This window comes from Pseudophryne corroboree, chromosome 3 (genome assembly GCF_028390025.1).
Source record: "Pseudophryne corroboree isolate aPseCor3 chromosome 3, aPseCor3.hap2, whole genome shotgun sequence".
NCBI classification, from domain to species: Eukaryota; Metazoa; Chordata; class Amphibia; order Anura; family Myobatrachidae; genus Pseudophryne; species Pseudophryne corroboree.
The window spans coordinates 120,066,085-120,085,415 of NC_086446.1; the positions used below are offsets into that span (position 1 = coordinate 120,066,085).

A 19,331-nucleotide genomic window follows, 5' to 3' on the forward strand; every position below is an offset into this window, starting at 1 on the left:
GGGAGGGGCTCAGTGCCAGGAGATGGTGCACATGGGCAACTTACCAGACTCTCGTCCGCTTGGCATCATAATGTCTGGCAGCGTCTCCCTGTGTGAGCGGGGACCCAACGAGAGCCAATGATTGTGCTGCTAGGTGCACGGGCAGGCAATCACAGCGCGCCCTTCCATCATGTGTCCAATGGCTGGCGGCGGGGGGCAGTGCTTGTACTGAGGCTTAACCTGCTGCCGCTGCTACTGTCTCAGCACAATCCTGCGCTCACTATGTACTGGTATCACTATGTCCTATTCTCCTACGTAGATATCCTATTCTCCTATGCTATATTCTCCTATATATATCCTCCCATATATTAGGGCAGATCTGTGACTTGACTCCGCCCAGCGTTAGCAAATGAGTCACAAAGTCACAGATCTGGGCTAATATATAGAAGATGGTACGCTGCTCAGGCCCACAAATGCTTGCGCATGGGTGAGTCGCGCTATTGAAAAATGGTCAGAAAGCGTGTTGTCAGAAATTGACACGATTGATAAAGATGAGATACTCCTTAAGTTAGGGAATATCAAAGACGCTGCTACATGCTAGAAGCGATGAAAGATATTGGACTCTTGAGTTCATAAGCCGCTACCATGGCAGTATCGGCTCGGCGGGCGTTGTGGATTCGCCAGTGGAACACGGATGCAGATTCCAAAATAAATATGGAGGCTCTCCCATATAAAGGTGAGGCCTTATTTGATGATGGACTGGATGCGTTAGTCTCGGCTACCGCAGGTAAGTCGACATTTTTGCCCTCTGCGCCTGCACCGGCAAAAAAGACATATCACCTGCACATGCAGTCCTTTCGACCCAATAAATACAAAAAAACGAGAGATTCCCCCTTCTTTACAGGTAGGGGAAGGGAAAGGAAAAGAAGTCCACAGCGGCTTCAGGTTCCCAGGAGCAAAAGTCTACCCCTACTTCTGCCAAATCTTTAGCATGACGCTGGGGCTCCTTTGCGGGAGGCCGCTCGGGTGGGGGCACGTCTCAAACTGTTCAGCCAAGGTTGGATTCTGTCTGGCCTGGATCCCTGGGTGTTGCAAATAGTGTCCCAGGGATACAAGCTGGAGTTTCAAGACGTTCCCCCATGACGATTTTTCAAATCGACCTTGCCAGCTTCTCTTCCGGAAAGGGAAGCAGTAACAGCGGCAATCCAAAAATTATGTCAGGATCAGGTCATAGTCCTGGTACCTTTGTCACAACAAGGGGAGGGGTTTTATTCAAGCCTTTTTGTAATTCCGAAGCCGGACGGCTCGGTCAGACCAAACCTAAACCTAAAAAATCTGAATCTCTACTTGAAATAATGCAAGTTCAAAATGGAATCACTGAGGGCAGTGATTTCCAGTCTGGAGGAGGGGGATTACATTGTGTCTGTAGACATAAAGGATGCTTACCTGCATGTTCCCATTTATCCTCCTCACCAGGCTTATCTGAGATTCGTGGTTCAGGATTGCCATTACCAATTCCAGACGTTACCTTTCGGTCTCTCCTCGGTGCCGAGGGTATTCACCAAGGTGATGGCGGAGATGATGGTTCTCCTGCGTCAAAAAGGAGTCAATATAATTCCTTATCTAGACGATCTCCTGATAAAGGCGAGATCCAGGGAGCAGTTGTTACAATACATCACACTCTCCCTGTCAATACTCCAACAACACAGTTGGATCATAAATTATCCAAAGTCACAGTTGGAACCGACGACAAGATTGTCTTTCCTCTGGATGATTCTGGATGTAGAAGTTCAGAGAGTATTTGTTCCGGTGGAAAAGGCTCTGGAAATCCAGAAAATGGTAAAACAGATATTGAAACCATCAAGTGTGTCCATCAGTGCATTCGGTTGTTGGGGAAAATGGTGGTGGCCTATGAGGCCATACAGTTTGGCAGGTTCCATGCCAGAGTATTCCAGTGGGACCTGTTGGACAAGTGGTCGGAATCCCACCTACACATGCACCGGAAGATAATCCTGTCGTCAAAAGCCAGGATTTCACTCCTGTGGTGGCTACACAGTTCTCACCTACTAGATGGACGCAGGTTCGGGATTCAGGACTGGGTCCTGGTAACCACGGATGCAAGTCTCCGAGGCTGGGGAGCTGTCACTCAGGGGGAAAGCTTCCAAGGAAAATGGTCAAGTCAGGAAGCCTGCCTTCACATAAACGTGCTGGAATTGAGAGCCATTTACAACGGCCTTCAACAAGCGGTACATCTTCTTCAAGATCATCCTGTGCAGATCCAGTCGGACAATGTAACAGCAGTCACGTATATAAACAGGCAGGGCGGAACGAAAAGCAGAGTGGCAATGGCAGAGGTGATAAAGATCCTCCTCTGGGCAGAAAGACATGTAAAGGCTCTGTCGGCAATTTTCATTCCGGTAATAGACAACTGGGAAGCAGACTTCCTCAGCAAACACGATCTCCATCCAGGAGAGTGGGGCCTCCACCAAGAAGTCTTCGCAGAGGTGACAAGTCTTTGGGGAGTTCCTCAAGTAGACATGATGGCATCTCGTCTCAACTAAGAAGGTAATCAGATGTGCAAAGGCACAAGCTGAGGAGAAAATGGCCCGGTCAGTGGGTAAAGGAGGCAAAACTTTTTTTAGGTATATAAGCGAAAGGAGAAAAACAAAAGGCGGAATTATAAAACTAAAGACGGACACTGGGAGTTTTGTTGACGGAGACAATTTAATAGCAGATCATCTTAATGATTATTTTTGCTCAGTATTTACTACTGAAAGAGAGGGGAAGGGGCCACAGTTAAGTTGCAGGGATATTCAGGAAAATGAAACAAGTACATTTACAGAGGAGAAGGTCCTAACAGAACTCTCAAAGCTGAAAGTGGACATATCTATGGGGCCAGATGGGATACATCCAAGGATACTAAAAGAATTTAAAGAGGTGCTGGTAGCACCATTGACAGAATTATTCAACCAGTCATTAGCTACAGGAGTAATTTAAGAGGACTGGAAAAGAGCAAACGTAGTCCCACTGCACAAAAGTGGAAGCAAGGAAGAGGCAAACAACTACAGACCAGTGAGTCTTACATCAGTAGTAGGGAAATTGATAAAAACACTCTTAAAAGAAAGAGTTGTAGATTATCTCAAATCCGGCAATTTACAGGATCCCAAACAGCATGGATTCACTGGGGGGAGATCATGTCAAACAAATCTTATTGACTTTTTTGATTGTGTGACTAAAGTGATGGATAAAGGTGGAGCCATGGATATAGCTTATCTAGACTTTAGTAAGGCCTTTGACACTGTTCCACATCGCAGACTGCTAAATAAACTTGAAAGTTTGGAATTGGATATTAGGATTATTGAATGGATAAGATCTTGATTGAAGGATAGAAAACAGAGAGTTGTGGTAAATGGAGTGCATTCACAGGAGGAAAATGTTACCAGTGGAGTACCCCAAGGATCTGTACTTGGACCAGTGCTTTTTAATATCTTTATTGGTGACATTGCAAATGGCATTAAAGGGAAAGAATGCCTTTTTGCAGATGACACAAAGGTATGCAACAGGGTAGACACACCAGGTGGGGTAAAACAAATGATTGAGGATCTAGGTAGACTAGAGGAATGGTCAAGAGTCTGGCAATTACAGTTTAATGCCAAAAAATGCAAAATCATGCACTTGGGTCTCAAAAATCCTAAAGCTAAATATAGTATTAATGGCACTATACTGGAAACTACTGAGGAGGAAAGAGATCTAGGAGTTACTATTTCAGATGACTTAAAGGCAGGTAAGCAATGTAACAAGGCAATGAGGAAGGCTAGTCAGATGCTTGGCTGCATTGGGAGAGGAATCAGCAGCAGAAAGAAAGAAGTAATAATGCCACTGTATAGGTCATTGGTACGGCCTCATCTAGAATACTGTATTCAGTTCTGGAGGCCATATCTTCAAAAGGATATTAATACATTAGAAACTGTACAAAGGAGGGCAACTAAAATGGTGCATGGCCTACATCACAAAACATACCCAGAAAGACTAAGAAATCTCAATATGTATAGTTTGGAGCAGAGAAGGGAAAGGGGGGACATGATAGAAACTTTCAAATATATCAAGGGTTTTAACAAAGTCCAGGAGGGAAACATTCTCCAAATGAAGAGAAGCAATAGGACACGAGGACATGCACTGAGGCTGGAGGGGGGGAGGTTCAGGGGAAATTTGCGGAAAAATGATTTCACAGAAAGGGTAGTGGACAAGTGGAATAGACTCCCATCAGAGGTGGTAGAGGCTAAGACAGTAGAGCAATTTAAACATGCATGGGATAGACATAAGGATATCCTTACAAAGAAATAAGGATCAAATAAGGTTAGAGATAAAAATAATGTAAAAAAAAGAAAAGCAAAAAAGGGGCAGACTAGATGGGCCAAGTGGTTCTTATCTGCCGACAAATTCTATGTTTCTATGTTTCTATGTAACAAGAAGCTTCAGAAATATTGTTCCAGGTCGAGAGACCCTCAAGCAATAGCAGTGGATGCGCTAGTGGCCCAGTGGGTGTTCCGGTCGGTGTATGTCTTCCCTCCACTTCCGCTGATCCCAGAAGTGCTCAGGATCATAAGAAGAACAAGAGTTCGAGCAATCTTCATTGCCCAATACTGGCCAAGGAGGGCTTGGTACCCAGATCTTCAGGAGTTGCTCATAGAAGATCCTCGGCTTCTTCCTCTTCGCAAGGACCTGCTGCAGCAGGGGCCGTGCGTGTATCAAGACTTACCGCGGCTATGTTTGACGGCATGGCTGTTGAGCGCCGGATCCTAGCCCGAAAGGGTATTCCCAAGGAAGTCATCCTCACTCTTATTCAGGCCAGGAAAGGAGTAACGTCGAAACATTACCACCATATTTGGAGAAAATATGTGTCTTGGTGTGAATCCAAGAAGGCTCCTACGGAAGAGTTTCAGTTGGGACGTTTTCTCCATTTTCTGGAGGCTGGTGTGGATGCGGGCCTCCGATTGGGGTCAGTCAAGGTCCAGATTTCGGCCTTGTCAGTGTTCTTCCAAAAACAATTGGCCTCTCTTCCAGAGGTTCAGACCTTCGTGAAAGGGGTTCTGCACATCCAGCCTCCATTTGTGCCTCCAGTGGCACCATGGGACCTTAATGTGGTGTTGCAGTTCCTTCAATCGAATTGGGTTGAGACTCTACAAGAGATAGAGTTCAAGTTTCTCACTTGGAAAGTGTTGATGCTTTTGGCATTGGCATCCGCGCGGCCTTGTCTCACAAGAGCCCTTACTTGATTTTCCATGAAGATAGGGCAGAGTTGAGAACTCGTCAACATTTTCTTCCAAAGTTGGTTTCATCTTTCCACATAAACTAACCTATTGTGGTGCCAGTAGTTACTGACACGTTCACTGAGTCAAAGTCTCTAGATGTGGTTATGGCTTTGAAGATTTATGTCGCTAGAACAGCTCGAATACGGAAAACAGAGTCTTTGTTTGTCCTGTATGCTCCCAGCAAGATTGGGTGTCCTGCTTCCAAGCAGACTATTGCGCGTTGGATCAGAGGTACGATTCAGCACACTCATACTACGGCTGTATTGCCGTTACCGACGTCGGTGAAGGCCCATTCCACTAGGAAGGTGGGCTCATCCTGGGCGGCTGCCCGGGGGGTCTCGGCATTGCAAATTTGCCGAGCAGCTACTTGGTCGGGGTCAAACACATTTGCAAAATTCTACAAGTTTGACACCTTGGCCGATGAAGACCTCAAGTTCAGTCAATCGGTGCTGCAAGGTCATCCGCACTCTCCCGCCCGTACTGGAGCATTGGTATAAACCCCATGGTCATGAAGTGGACCCCAGCATCCTCTAGGACATATGAGAAAACAGGATTTTGATACCTACCGGTAAATTCTTTTCTCCTAGTCCGTAGAGGATGCTGGGCGCCCATCCCAGTGCGTACTTTACCTGCAGTTTTTGTTATTAGATTTTCACAAGTTGTGTTATATTAGTTTCAGCATGTTGCTTTCATTGGTTCATGCCTGTTGGCGTGTGTTCTGTTGAATGCCATGTTGTGCGGCATGGTTGAGGTGTGAGCTGGTATGTATCTCACCACTAGTATTAAAGTAAATCCTTTCCGTCTCCCTGGGCACAGTTCCTATAACTGAGGTCTGGAGGAGGGGCATAGAGGGAGGAGCCAGTTCACACCCATTGAAAAGTCTTAAGAGTGCCCATGGCTCCTGCGGAACTGTCTATACCCCATGGTCATGAAGTGGACCCCAGCATCCTCTACGGACTACGAGAAAAGGATTTACAGGTAGGTATCAAAATCCTGTTGTCAAGTGCGTTGCAAAGCTTCTCACTTGAAAGTATGCGAAAAGAGGAAAATTAAGGTTTGGGAATTCAAGTTTCAGTTGGGACACAGTAAGGACCTCAGTACAGTTGGCATTCAAAAATTGGAACACTAGGCGCAAGCCGTGAAGACACCAGGTCCTAACAATTGCATCGGCTTCCCCACCCTGGAAAGCCGGATTACATAGAAGAGGTTGGAACAATGAGTTCACTGTTGCAAGTCCCATACGTTTCCACAGCAGAATCCATGCTCTACATGGATAATATAATAATGGATTTAAACGCAGGGAAGCTGATGTAGAAGGATCAGGGAAGTGCAAAAGGGAAGGTAAATTATCATGTTGAAGTACCGAGACATTCTTGATAAAAATTTGCTGCCATCTGGCAAGATGCTGAAGATGGAACGAGGGTGGACCTGATCGTAGCAGCAACTTTGTTAGCAGATGGGCAAAACCATGTGCACTGCAGGGTGGGCAGATATAACGGGTGTGGATCATTCGATCGACAGTGTCTAGGTCAACAATGTTTAGGTCGACCACTATAGGTCAACAGTCACTAGGTCGACATGTGCTAGGTCGATAGGTCAAAAGGTCGACATGAGTTTTTTTGGGGGGGTTAGGTGTCGTTTTCTTCATCGTGTGACAGGGAACCCCAAGTAGTGCACAGTGTCCCCTCGCATGGCTCGCTTTGCTCGCCATGCTTCGGGCAAGGGGCCTCGCTCTGCTACCGCTTCGCTCGGCACAGATTATCGTTTGTCGACCTAGACATGGTCGATCTTCAGACCGGATCCCAGATATAACATGTGCAGAGAGAGTTAGATTTGGGTGGGTTATATTGTTTCTGTGCAGGCTTAATACTGGCTGCTTTATTTTTACACTGCAATTCAGACTTCAGTTTGAACTAGAGATGAGCGGGTCTGAATTAGGCCCAGTGATCCAAAACATTCAGCCAAGGACACTCTCAATTGGTTTCAGAGGAAGAAAATAAAGCTGCTAGAATGGCCCAGCCAAACACCTGACTTGAATCCAATTGAAAATCTATGGAAAGAACTAGAGATTAGAATTCATAGTAGAGGCCCACTGAACCTTCAAGATTTGAAGACTGTGTGGAAGAATGGGCCAAAATCACACCTGAGCAATGCGTGTAACTAGTTTCCCTATACAGTAGGCATCTTGATGCTATCATTACCAACAAAGGCTTTTGTATGAAGTGTCAAAGTCAGAAAAATATCTCTATGCACACTGCCATATTTGCACCTCACACAGGTCCGTGCTGCGCATGCGTACGCTCTCCCGTACGTGCGCATACTCACAGTCGCGGGCACCCGCAGGCGCACGGTATGCGTATTTACGGTAGAGTTTATGTGATCGTAGCATGCGACTCAATCATTACATATTTTCACTATATAATGTATTTTGTAGATCATGGTCCCTTTGATAGATTCTGAAAGTTTGGTTAATGTAGAATGTTCATGAACAGAGAGATCCCTCTTTGTTTGATACGAAGGGACAGACAGTAGTAATACAGTGGTGTTTAGTACCCATCGGAAGAGTATTTAATTAGCAATATTCCGGTGTTGGTTTGAAGCAGATTAATCGCTCGTGCGAATAGTTATGGACATAAGAAGTTTATGAACATTTACTGTATTTGCACTTACTTATCCATGCGGCGGGAAACCCAGTTTCCCTCCCACCTGAGCTGTTGGAAATAGTCACAACCCACCTGTATGAATCAACCTATGACCTTTTGTTATAATGCGAGGAGGAATTCCTGTGTCCAATGAACAATGAGATTGTAGGGACCATTGAATTGTATTGTGTGTGGGGCATAAATAGACAAGCCGATCACATCCAGCTCTCACTCTTCAACGGTTATCATTGCTGAAAATCGGGAGCTGGATGTCCAGAGGCGCGTGCGATCGTTTCCTTTGTGCGTAAGTTTTCTCCGCAATCATATTGACTTTCTTGTTGTTATGGGCCATTTCTCTCTCTCTTCTCTTTCTCTCGTATTCTCTTAAACGTAATAGTATTGTATTGTATTTCATGTGTAGTTATCTGGTTAGGTAGTCTATGTTATATTGTAGTGTATGACTTGTATTGTATTAATTCTTTTGCAAGTATAACATCCATAATATATATATTAGGCGTTGGACCCTAGGCACGGTATCTGTGTATTTCTTATAGTGTTAAGTATTCTCAGAGCGTCGGTGACGCTCAAACAGCTTTTAAGTTAACAAGGTTACACTGTGTTGCATCTACACCCTATCTCTACACTAAGGTTTTACAGCATATTACATTGTTTATGGTTTAGATATAAAGGTCTAACATTGTGAGCGTCAGCGCCGCTGGTGATCTCCTCGTGGTCCCGAGCGTCCGCTACGCTATAGCGAATCATTACGTTAGTCGGCAGCCAATAGCGTGCCTGCCTGTGATCTCTTGGCCGTGAGCGAACGTGACGCTTGAGCGTCTCGACCACGGCTAAGCGATCGTTACGCAACGAGCGTACCCTTACGGTACTCCATACGTAAATAGCGTACAGTGTTCTTAGACCTCATGAAGGGTTTTATATAAGATAAATATTTAGCTTTATCAGAAGTATTAAATACATTTCAGTAAGCGTGTTCAGTACTTTTTCCCTGTGTCATTTCACATTATTACACATAATTTAATACATGGACATCTATGGTTTGAATTCTTTGCAAGTGTGAAATGCATGGGTTGTCGCTGACATGTGGTGAAAAGTTCATTGCAATAGCCCCATTACAAATATATTTACTGAGAAAAATGTTGATGTATTCAATACTTATTTTACCCGGTGTGTGTGTGTGTGTGTGTGTGTGTGTGTGTGTGTGTGTGTGTGTGTGTGTGTGTATATATATATATACACTGCTCAAAAAAATAAAGGGAACACTAAAATAACACATCCTAGATCTGAATGAATGAAATATTCTTATTAAATACTTTGTTCTTTACATAGTTGAATGTGCTGACAACAAAATCACACAAAAATTATCAATGGAAATCAAATTTATTAACCCATGGAGGTCTGGATTTGGAGTCACCCTCAAAATTAAAGTGGAAAAACACACTGCAGGCTGATCCAACTTTGATGTAATGTCCTTAAAACAAGTCAAAATGAGGCTTAGTAGTGTGTGTGGCCTCCACGTGCCTGTATGACCTCCCTACAACGCCTGGGCATGCTCCTGATGAGGTGGCGGATGGTCTCCTGAGGGATCTCCTCCCAGATCTGGACTAAAGCCTCTGCCAACTACTGGACAGTCTGTGGTGCAATCGTTGGTGGATGGAGAGAGACATGATGTCCCAGATGTGCTCAATTGGATTCAGGTCTGGGGAACGGGCGGGCCAGTCCATAGCATCAATGCCTTCGTCTTGCAGGAACTGCTGACACACTCCAGCCACATGAGGTCTAACATTGTCTTGCATTAGGAGGAACCCAGGGCCAACCGCACCAGCATATGGTCTCACAAGGGGTCTGAGGATCTCATCTGGGTACCTAATGGCAGTCAGGCTACCTCTGGCGAGCACATGGAGGGCTGTGCGGCCCCCCAAAGAAATGCCACCCCACACCATTACTGACCCACTGCCAAACCGGTCATGCTGGAGGATGTTGCAGGCAGCAGAACGTTCTCCTTGGTGTCTCCAGACTCTGTCACGTCTGTCACATGTGCTCAGTGAGAACCTGCTTTCATCTGTGAAGAGCACAGGGCGCCAGTGGCGAATTTGCCAATCTTGGTGTTCTCTGGCAAATACCAAACGTCCTGCACGGTGTTGGGCTGTATGCTCAACCCCCACCTGTGGACGTCGGGCCCCCATACAACCCTCATGGAGTCTGTTTCTGATCGTTTGAGTAGACACATGCACATTTGTGGCTTGCTGGAGGTCATTTTGCAGGGCTCTGGCAGTGCTCCTCCTGTTCCTCCTTGCACAAAGGCGGAGGTAGCGGTCCTGCTGCTGGGTTGTTGCCCTCCTACGGCCTCCTCCACGTCTCCTGATGTACTGGCCTGTCTCCTGGTAGCGCCTCCATGCTCTGGACACTACGCTGACAGACACAGCAAACCTTCTTGCCACAGCCCGCATTGATGTGCCATCCTGGATGAGCTGCACTACCTGAGCCACTTGTGTGGGTTGTAGGGAGATCATACAGGCATGTGGAGGCCACACACACTACTGAGCCTCATTTTGACTTGTTTTAAGGACATTACAGCAAAGTTGGATCAGCCTGTAGTGTGTTTTTCCACTTTAATTTTGAGTGTGACTCCAAATCCAGACCTCCATGGGTTAATAAATTTGATTTCCATTGATAATTTTTGTGTGATTTTGTTGTCAGCACATTCAACTATGTAAAGAACAAAGTATTTAATAAGAATATTTCATTCATTCAGATCTAGGATGTGTTATTTTAGTGTTCCCTTTATTTTTTTGAGCAGTGTATATACACACACACACACACACACACACACACACACACACACACACACACACACACACACTATGTATGGTATACATAATAAAATGCCACGCACGGCCCTGCTGTTTAGAAGTTCAGTTGTATTCAGTAGTCTGACAGTATTACATGATAATCCTACTGGGAACCAAGTGTCCTACTCCTTCCAATGCTGCAGTGGAAGGAGTAAGACACTTGGTTCCCAGTAGGATTTTATGTGTTTTCCGATCCTATTGAAATTATGGCTAAGTGGTCCCTACTAGTGAATTTTCTACATTTACCATTTACACCGGATGTGTCCTAAGACAATCTTTTGGGGGCAGGTGCAGCCCATAAATTCATCCCATCTATATATCTGGGCCAACTCCTTTTGTTTAAAGATAAATAACATATTTGGTAGAGCCTCTGGTGTTCCCAGTTGACTGTCTATTACATGATTTTACCCCTGAAGAAGTCTTATGAATAGGACAAAACGCATAGGGTATAAGGTGATCGGATCCACCATCTACATTAGGAACATCCACCAAAGAGCTCACACCTTAAGGTGGTTGGTGGTATTACTTAACATCTGTTCATATGTAATGCTGGTATTCCAGAAAAACACCTTTGTATGACATTAAAACCAATTATTTTTTTTACTTATTCTTATATACAATTTTATGTATGACGCTTTCTGAATGTTATGAATTAAAAGCATTTTGGATGTTTTACTAATAAAAGGCCTCGGTGCCGTATTTTGGGTGTCCTTTTTGGTGTAAGGGTATCTTTCAGGTCGATATATACAGTTGAATCCATTTGGTGACCTAAAGAATTCATCCACCATCTCCAGATCGGGGTTTGAATCAAGTTCTATTGTGAAATTTGAAATATTTGTACATTTGGTTAACATTGTCTGTATGGACTCTCTTGTTTGGACAATAGTTAGAAGTCTTAGCGCCTTCTGGATTCTATACATGGATTCTTATTTATATATATATATATATAGAGAGAGAGAGAGAGAGATACATGACAAAATTGTTTTAAGTATTTGGAGGTGTTACCAATGTAATATGCAATTAATGTCTTGTTATGCTTTACAGTTTTTTCAGATCTTTGTGGCGCACTCTCAGCTTGCTCTTGGGATTGTCCTCAACTTTGTTGGTGGCAGGAATTTGACGTGGCTCAGTTATATCATTTTTTGGGGACCACCAATTGTATGTATTTATCTATTTACTTAAACACTATTTATAAATACCTTGTTAAAGTCATACATGATACTGTGTTTATCTGTAGGCAAATGCTGCCAGCTCTAAAGAAACTGAAACCATTGGGGTTAATCAGACAGGTTTTAAAATCATTGGATGATGCAGGCCCTTTTTTTTTTCATGCGGCCATGTACAATCATTGATCAGAAAAGAAGTGACTACAGCGTGCCCAATCAGTGTGTTTCCAGAAATTGGTCAGCAGCCAACTAGGGGTTAAACCAACTCCTCCTTAGATAAAAAAAAATCTAGTAACAGAAACAACTATAGTAGTGCCTATTACCAATGCTGTAGCTGGAAAAATTCCAAATCATATAAAAAATTGACACAATTTTAACAATCAATACAATACAATACAATGTATGATAAAACATTACAATGTCATTGGGTAAAGCCGAAGAAAAGTATAACTCGTACACTATGAAAATGTACTTTCTCTGACGTCCTAAGTGGATGCTGGGGACTCCGTCAGGACCATGGGGATTAGCGGCTCCGCAGGAGACAGGGCACAAAACTAAAGCTTTAGGATCAGGTGGTGTGTACTGGCTCCTCCCCCTATGACCCTCCTCCAAGCCCCAGTTAGGTTTTTGTGCCCGTCCTAGCAGGGTGCAATCTAGGTGGCTCTCTTAAGGAGCTGCTTAGAAAAAGTTTTTAGGTTTATTATTTTCAGTGAGTCCTGCTGGCAACAGGCTCACTGCATCGAGGGACTTAGGGGAGAGAAGTTCAACTCACCTGCGTGCAGGATGGATTGGCTTCTTAGGCTACTGGACACCATTAGCTCCAGAGGGAGTCGGAACACAGGTCTCACCCTGGGGTTCGTCCCGGAGCCGCGCCGCCGACCCCCCTTGCAGATGCTGAAGATTGAAGGTCCAGAAACCGGCGGCAGAAGGCTCTTCAGTCTTCTTGAAGGTAGCGCACAGCACTGCAGCTGTGCGCCATTGTTTGTCACACACTTCTCACCAACGGTCACGGAGGGTGCAGGGCGCTGCTGGGGGCGCCCTGGGCAGCAATGTAAATACCTTTTATGGCTAAAAAAATACATCACATATAGCCCTTGAGGCTATATGGATGTATTTAACCCCTGCCAGATATTACAAACTACGGGAGAAAAGCCCGCCGGAATAGGGGGCGGGGCTTATTCTCCTCAGCACACAGCGCCATTTTCCTGCTCAGTTCCGCTGTGAGGAAGGCTCCCAGGACTCTCCCCTGCACTGCACTACAGAAACAGGGTAAAACAGAGAGGGGGGGCACTTTTTATGGCGATATTTTATATATTTAAGCTGCTATAAGGATACAACACTTATATAAGGTTGTTCCCATATATATTATAGCGCTTGGGTGTGTGCTGGCATACTCTCCCTCTGTCTCCCCAAAGGGCTAGTGGGGTCCTGTCTTCGATAAGAGCATTCCCTGTGTGTCTGCTGTGTGTCGGTATGTGTGTGTCGACATGTATGAGGACGATGTTGGTGTGGAGGCAGAGCAATTGCCGGTAATGGTGATGTCACCCCCCAGGGAGTCGACACCGGAATGGATGGCTTTGTTTATGGAATTACGTGATAATGTCAGCACATTACAAAAATCAGTTGACGACATGAGACGGCCGGAAAACCAGTTGGTACCTGCCCAGGCGTCTCAGACACCGTCAGGGGCTGTAAAACGCCCTTTACCTCAGTCGGTCGACACAGACCCAGACACGGACACTGAATCTAGTGTCGACGGTGAAGAAACAAACGTATTTTCAAGTAGAGCCACACGTTATATGATCACGGCAATGAAGGAGGCTTTGCATATCTCTGATACTGCAAGTACCACAAAAAGGGGTATTATGTGGGGGGTGAAAAAACTACCTGTAGTTTTTCCTGAATCAGAGGAATTGAATGATGTATGTGATGAAGCGTGGGTTAACCCAGATAGAAAAGTGCTAATTTCAAAAAAGTTATTGGCATTATACCCTTTCCCGCCAGAGGTTAGGGCGCGCTGGGAAACACCCCCTAGGGTGGATAAGACGCTCACACGCTTATCAAAACAAGTGGCGTTACCGTCTCCTGATACGGCCGCCCTCAAGGATCCAGCTGATAGGAGGCTGGAAACTACCCTAAAGAGTATATACACACATACTGGTGTTATACTGCGACCAGCCATCGCCTCAGCCTGGATGTGCAGTGCTGGGGTGGTCTGGTCGGATTCCCTGACTGAAAATATTGATACCCTGGATAGGGACAGTATTTTATTGACTATAGAGCAATTAAAGGATGCTTTTCTTTATATGCGAGATGCTCAGAGGGATATTTGCACTCTGGCATCGAGAGTAAGTGCGATGTCCATATCTGCCAGAAGAAGTTTATGGACGCGACAGTGGTCAGGTGATGCGGATTCCAAACGACATATGGAAGTATTGCCGTATAAAGGGGAAGAATTATTTGGCGTAGGTCTATCGGATCTGGTGGCCACGGCAACTGCCGGAAAATCCACCTTTTTACCTCAGACCCCCTCCCAACAGAAAAAGACACCGTCTTTTCAGCCGCAGTCCTTTTGGTCCTATAAGAACAAGAGGGCAAAAGGACAGTCATATCTGCCCCGGGGCAGAGGAAGGGGTAAGAGAGGGCAGCAAGCAGCCCCTGCCCAGGAACAGAAGCCCTCCCAGGGTTCTGCAAAGCCCTCAGCATGACGCTGGGGCTGTACAAGCGGACTCAGGAGCGGTGGGGGGTCGACTCAGGAATTTCAGCGCACAGTGGGCTTGCTCACAGGTGGACCCTTGGATCCTGCAGGTAGTATCTCAGGGTTACAGGTTGGAATTCGAGAAGTCTCCCCCTCGCCGGTTCCTAAAGTCTGCTTTGCCAACGTCTCCCTCAGACAGGGCGACGGTATTGGAAGCCATTCACAAGCTGTTTTCTCAGCAGGTGATAGTCAAGGTACCCCTCCTACAACAGGGAAAGGGGTATTACTCCACGCTATTTGTGGTACCGAAGCCGGACGGCTCGGTAAGACCTATTCTAAATCTGAAATCTTTGAACCTGTACATACAAAAATTCAAGTTCAAGATGGAATCACTCAGAGCAGTGATAGCGAATCTGGAAGAAGGGGACTTTATGGTGTCCCTGGACATAAAGGATGCTTACCTGCATGTCCCAATTTGCCCTTCACATCAAGGGTACCTCAGGTTCGTGGTGCAAAACTGTCATTATCAGTTTCAGACGCTGCCGTTTGGATTGTCCACGGCACCTCGGGTCTTTACCAAGGTAATGGCCGAAATGATGATTCTTCTGCGAAGAAGAGGCGTATTAATTATCCCTTACTTGGACGATCTCCTGATAAGGGCAAGGTCCAGAGAACAGCTGGAGGACGGAGTAGCACTAACCCAAGTAGTGCTGCAACAACACGGGTGGATTCTGAATTTTCCAAAATCTCAGTTGACCCCGACAACACGTCTGCTGTTCCTGGGAATGATTCTGGACACGGTTCAGAAAAAGGTGTTTCTTCCGGAGGAGAAAGCCAAGGAGTTATCCGAACTTGTCAGGAACCTCCTAAAACCAGGAAAAGTGTCTGTGCATCAATGCACAAGAGTCCTGGGAAAGATGGTGGCTTCTTACGAAGCAATTCCATTCGGCAGATTCCACGCACGAACTTTTCAGTGGGATCTGCTGGACAAATGGTCCGGATCGCATCTGCAGATGCATCAGCGGTTAACCTTATCGCCACGGACAAGGGCGTCTCTTCTGTGGTGGTTGCAGAGTGCTCATCTGTTAGAGGGCCGCAGATTCGGCATACAGGACTGGGTCCTGGTGACCACGGATGCCAGTCTGAGAGGCTGGGGAGCGGTCACACAGGGAAGAAACTTCCAGGGAGTATGGTCAAGCCTGGAGATGTCTCTTCATATAAATATACTGGAGCTAAGAGCAATTTACAATGCTCTAAGCCTGGCAAAACCCCTGCTTCAGGGTCAGCCGGTGTTGATCCAGTCGGACAACATCACGGCAGTCGCCCACGTAAACAGACAGGGCGGCACAAGAAGCAGGAGAGCAATGGCAGAAGCTGCAAGGATCCTTCGCTGGGCGGAAGATCATGTGATAGCACTGTCAGCAGTGTTCATTCCGGGAGTAGACAACTGGGAAGCAGACTTCCTCAGCAGACACGATCTACACCCGGGAGAGTGGGGACTTCATCCAGAAGTCTTCCACATGATTGTGAACCGTTGGGAAAAACCAAAGGTGGATATGATGGCGTCTCGCCTCAACAAAAAACTGGACAGGTATTGCGCCAGGTCAAGAGACCCTCAGGCAATAGCTGTGGACGCCCTGGTAACACCGTGGGTGTACCAGTCAGTGTATGTGTTTCCTCCTCTGCCTCTCATACCCAAAGTACTGAGAATTATACGGCAAAGGGGAGTAAGAACGATACTCGTGGCTCCGGATTGGCCAAGAAGAACTTGGTACCCGGAACTTCAGGAGATGCTCACGGAAAATCCGTGGCCTCTACCTCTAAGACGGGACCTGATTCAGCAGGGACCGTGTCTATTCCAAGACTTACCGCGGCTGCGTTTGACGGCATGGCGGTTGAACGCCGAATTCTAAAGGAAAAAGGCATTCCAGAAGAGGTCATTCCTACACTGGTTAAAGCCAGGAAGGAGGTGACTGCACAACATTATCACCGCATTTGGAGAAAATATGTTGCGTGGTGTAAGGCCAGGAAGGCCCCCACGGAGGAATTTCAACTGGGTCGATTCCTACATTTCCTGCAAACAGGATTGTCTATGGGCCTCAAATTGGGGTCCATTAAGGTTCAAATTTCGGCCCTGTCGATTTTCTTCCAGAAAGAATTGGCTTCAGTTCCTGAAGTCCAGACTTTTGTAAAAGGAGTACTACATATACAGCCCCCGGTTGTGCCCCCAGTGGCTCCGTGGGACCTGAATGTAGTTTTGGATTTTCTCAAATCCCATTGGTTTGAGCCACTCAAATCGGTGGATTTGAAATATCTTACATGGAAAGTAACCATGCTACTGGCCCTGGCTTCAGCCAGGAGAGTATCAGAATTGGCGGCTTTATCGTATAAGAGCCCATATCTGATTTTCCATTCGGACAGGGCAGAACTGCGGACGCGTCCTCAGTTTCTGCCTAAGGTGGTGTCAGCGTTTCACCTGAACCAGCCTATTGTGGTGCCTGCGGCTACTAGCGATTTGGAAGATTCCAAGTTGCTGGACGTTGTCAGGGCATTGAAAATATACATTTCAAGGACGGCTGGAGTCAGAAAATCTGACTCGCTGTTTATACTGTATGCACCCAACAAGCTGGGTGCTCCTGCTTCTAAGCAGACGATTGCTCGTTGGATTTGTAGCACAATTCAACTTGCACATTCTGTGGCAGGCCTGCCACAGCCTAAATCTGTCAAGGCCCATTCCACAAGGAAGGTGGGCTCATCCTGGGCGGCTGCCCGAGGGGTCTCGGCATTACAACTCTGCCGAGCAGCTACGTGGTCGGGGGAGAACACGTTTGTAAAATTCTACAAATTTGATACCCTGGCTAAAGAGGACCTGGAGTTCTCTCATTCGGTGCTGCAGAGTCATCCGCACTCTCCCGCCCGTTTGGGAGCTTTGGTATAATCCCCATGGTCCTGACGGAGTCCCCAGCATCCACTTAGGACGTCAGAGAAAATAAGATTTTACTTACCGATAAATCTATTTCTCGTAGTCCGTAGTGGATGCTGGGCGCCCATCCCAAGTGCGGATTGTCTGCAATACTTGTACATAGTTATTGTTACAAAAAAATCGGGTTGTTATTTGTTGTGAGCCGTCTGTTCAGAGGCTCCTACGTTTGTCATACTGTTAACTGATCACAAGTTATACGGTGTGATTGGTGTGGCTGGTATGAGTCTTACCCGGGATTCAATATCCTTCCTTATTGTGTACGCTCGTCCGGGCACAGTATCCTAACTGAGGCTTGGAGGAGGGTCATAGGGGGAGGAGCCAGTACACACCACCTGATCCTAAAGCTTTAGTTTTGTGCCCTGTCTCCTGCGGAGCCGCTAATCCCCATGGTCCTGACGGAGTCCCCAGCATCCACTACGGACTACGAGAAATAGATTTATCGGTAAGTAAAATCTTATTTTTCTTCGGCGTTACCCAATGACATTGTAAAGAATGTAACAAGTGCATGTAATACCAGTTGTAATTCCAGTTGAGAGACCGATAGCTACTGTACTGTAACTTGTGTTCCGTTAATGCCTCAGTGGGTCCGCTGGTGGCATATAAAGTCCACAGTACTAAAAGATACCCGCACCAGTATGAAGATGTACTAAGCTTTTTCTTAGCCACATAACTGACAATTTTTTTTCCAAAAACCGCTCAGAACTTATCATTTGTTTCAATGAGTGAATTAGGTGTAAACCTTATCCAAAATAATTTTAGTTTAAAAAAAAAATCCTATATATTTTTTTGTTTGGTAACTCCCCCCCTCCAAAAACAAACAAACATTGAAACATTGGTTGGTACCATCTGAGACAACACAACTTTCATTATGACAGGGCGGGACAGCCGCCAAGTACTTGGGGGGGTATTTCACTACCCAATTCTGGTTCCTCTGAGAGCAGCAGCAGAGGGAAGTTCCCCTTTCCTGCACCTGCACATGCTGTCTATATGACTGGTCGCATCCTGAGCAACCAGGTCATATACAGCTTGCTGGTGTGGTCGCATCCGATGTGACCATGCCAGGCAAGTGGTTAAAATCCATATAATTCACATCTAGATAAGTTATAACAGCCAGACTTGCATTTAGACAATCATGAGTGGCGCAGACTCTAGGTGTAGCCGGTAATAGTGTGCACTGTGCACCCTGTTCCCTGTGCTGGAATTACGGTAATATGTGGTCTTGTGTATGGGCATAGCAGATTAAGAGGGGAGTACAGGGATACTGTACCCCGGGATCACCTCTGTCAGCGGGCCCCCCAGCCAACGCAAGCTGACATCACTAACTCTCCCACTTGTCAGCCACAATGCCAACAGGACGCTTTATAGTGCAGGTAGAGACACATGAGTATCAGATTTCAGAGAGAGAGAGGCACACACACAGAGAGTCCTACTGAGTCCTGTCCCATTGTGTAAGTAGTAAGTAGCACAGAGGCTGCTGCTATTCTTGCATTTGACAAGATAAATTATACAGTAGATTTTATTTTTCTATGTGTATTTTAAGGTTGTTTAAATTGTATATGTTCCACTACAAGAAAACTTTATAAAATAGTTGTCTCTCAATTAGGTGGAGCTATAAACAGTACACAGGCATTATGTATCTATTAGTTTAACTCTATACTATTGGTTTAAATTTAATATACAC

At 45.8% G+C, this 19,331-nt stretch overlaps 1 protein-coding gene across 1 annotated transcript in view; it reads left to right on the forward strand.

The window, feature by feature from the left end:
* LOC135057526 (uncharacterized) overlaps positions 1-19,331 on the forward strand; it is a 197,328-nt gene that overhangs the window by 104,767 nt on the left and 73,230 nt on the right. Inside the window, exon 3 of the mRNA XM_063963380.1 lies at positions 11,848-11,961. Coding sequence (XP_063819450.1) covers positions 11,848-11,961 — 114 coding nt within the window. The remainder of the gene's footprint in view (positions 1-11,847; positions 11,962-19,331) is intronic.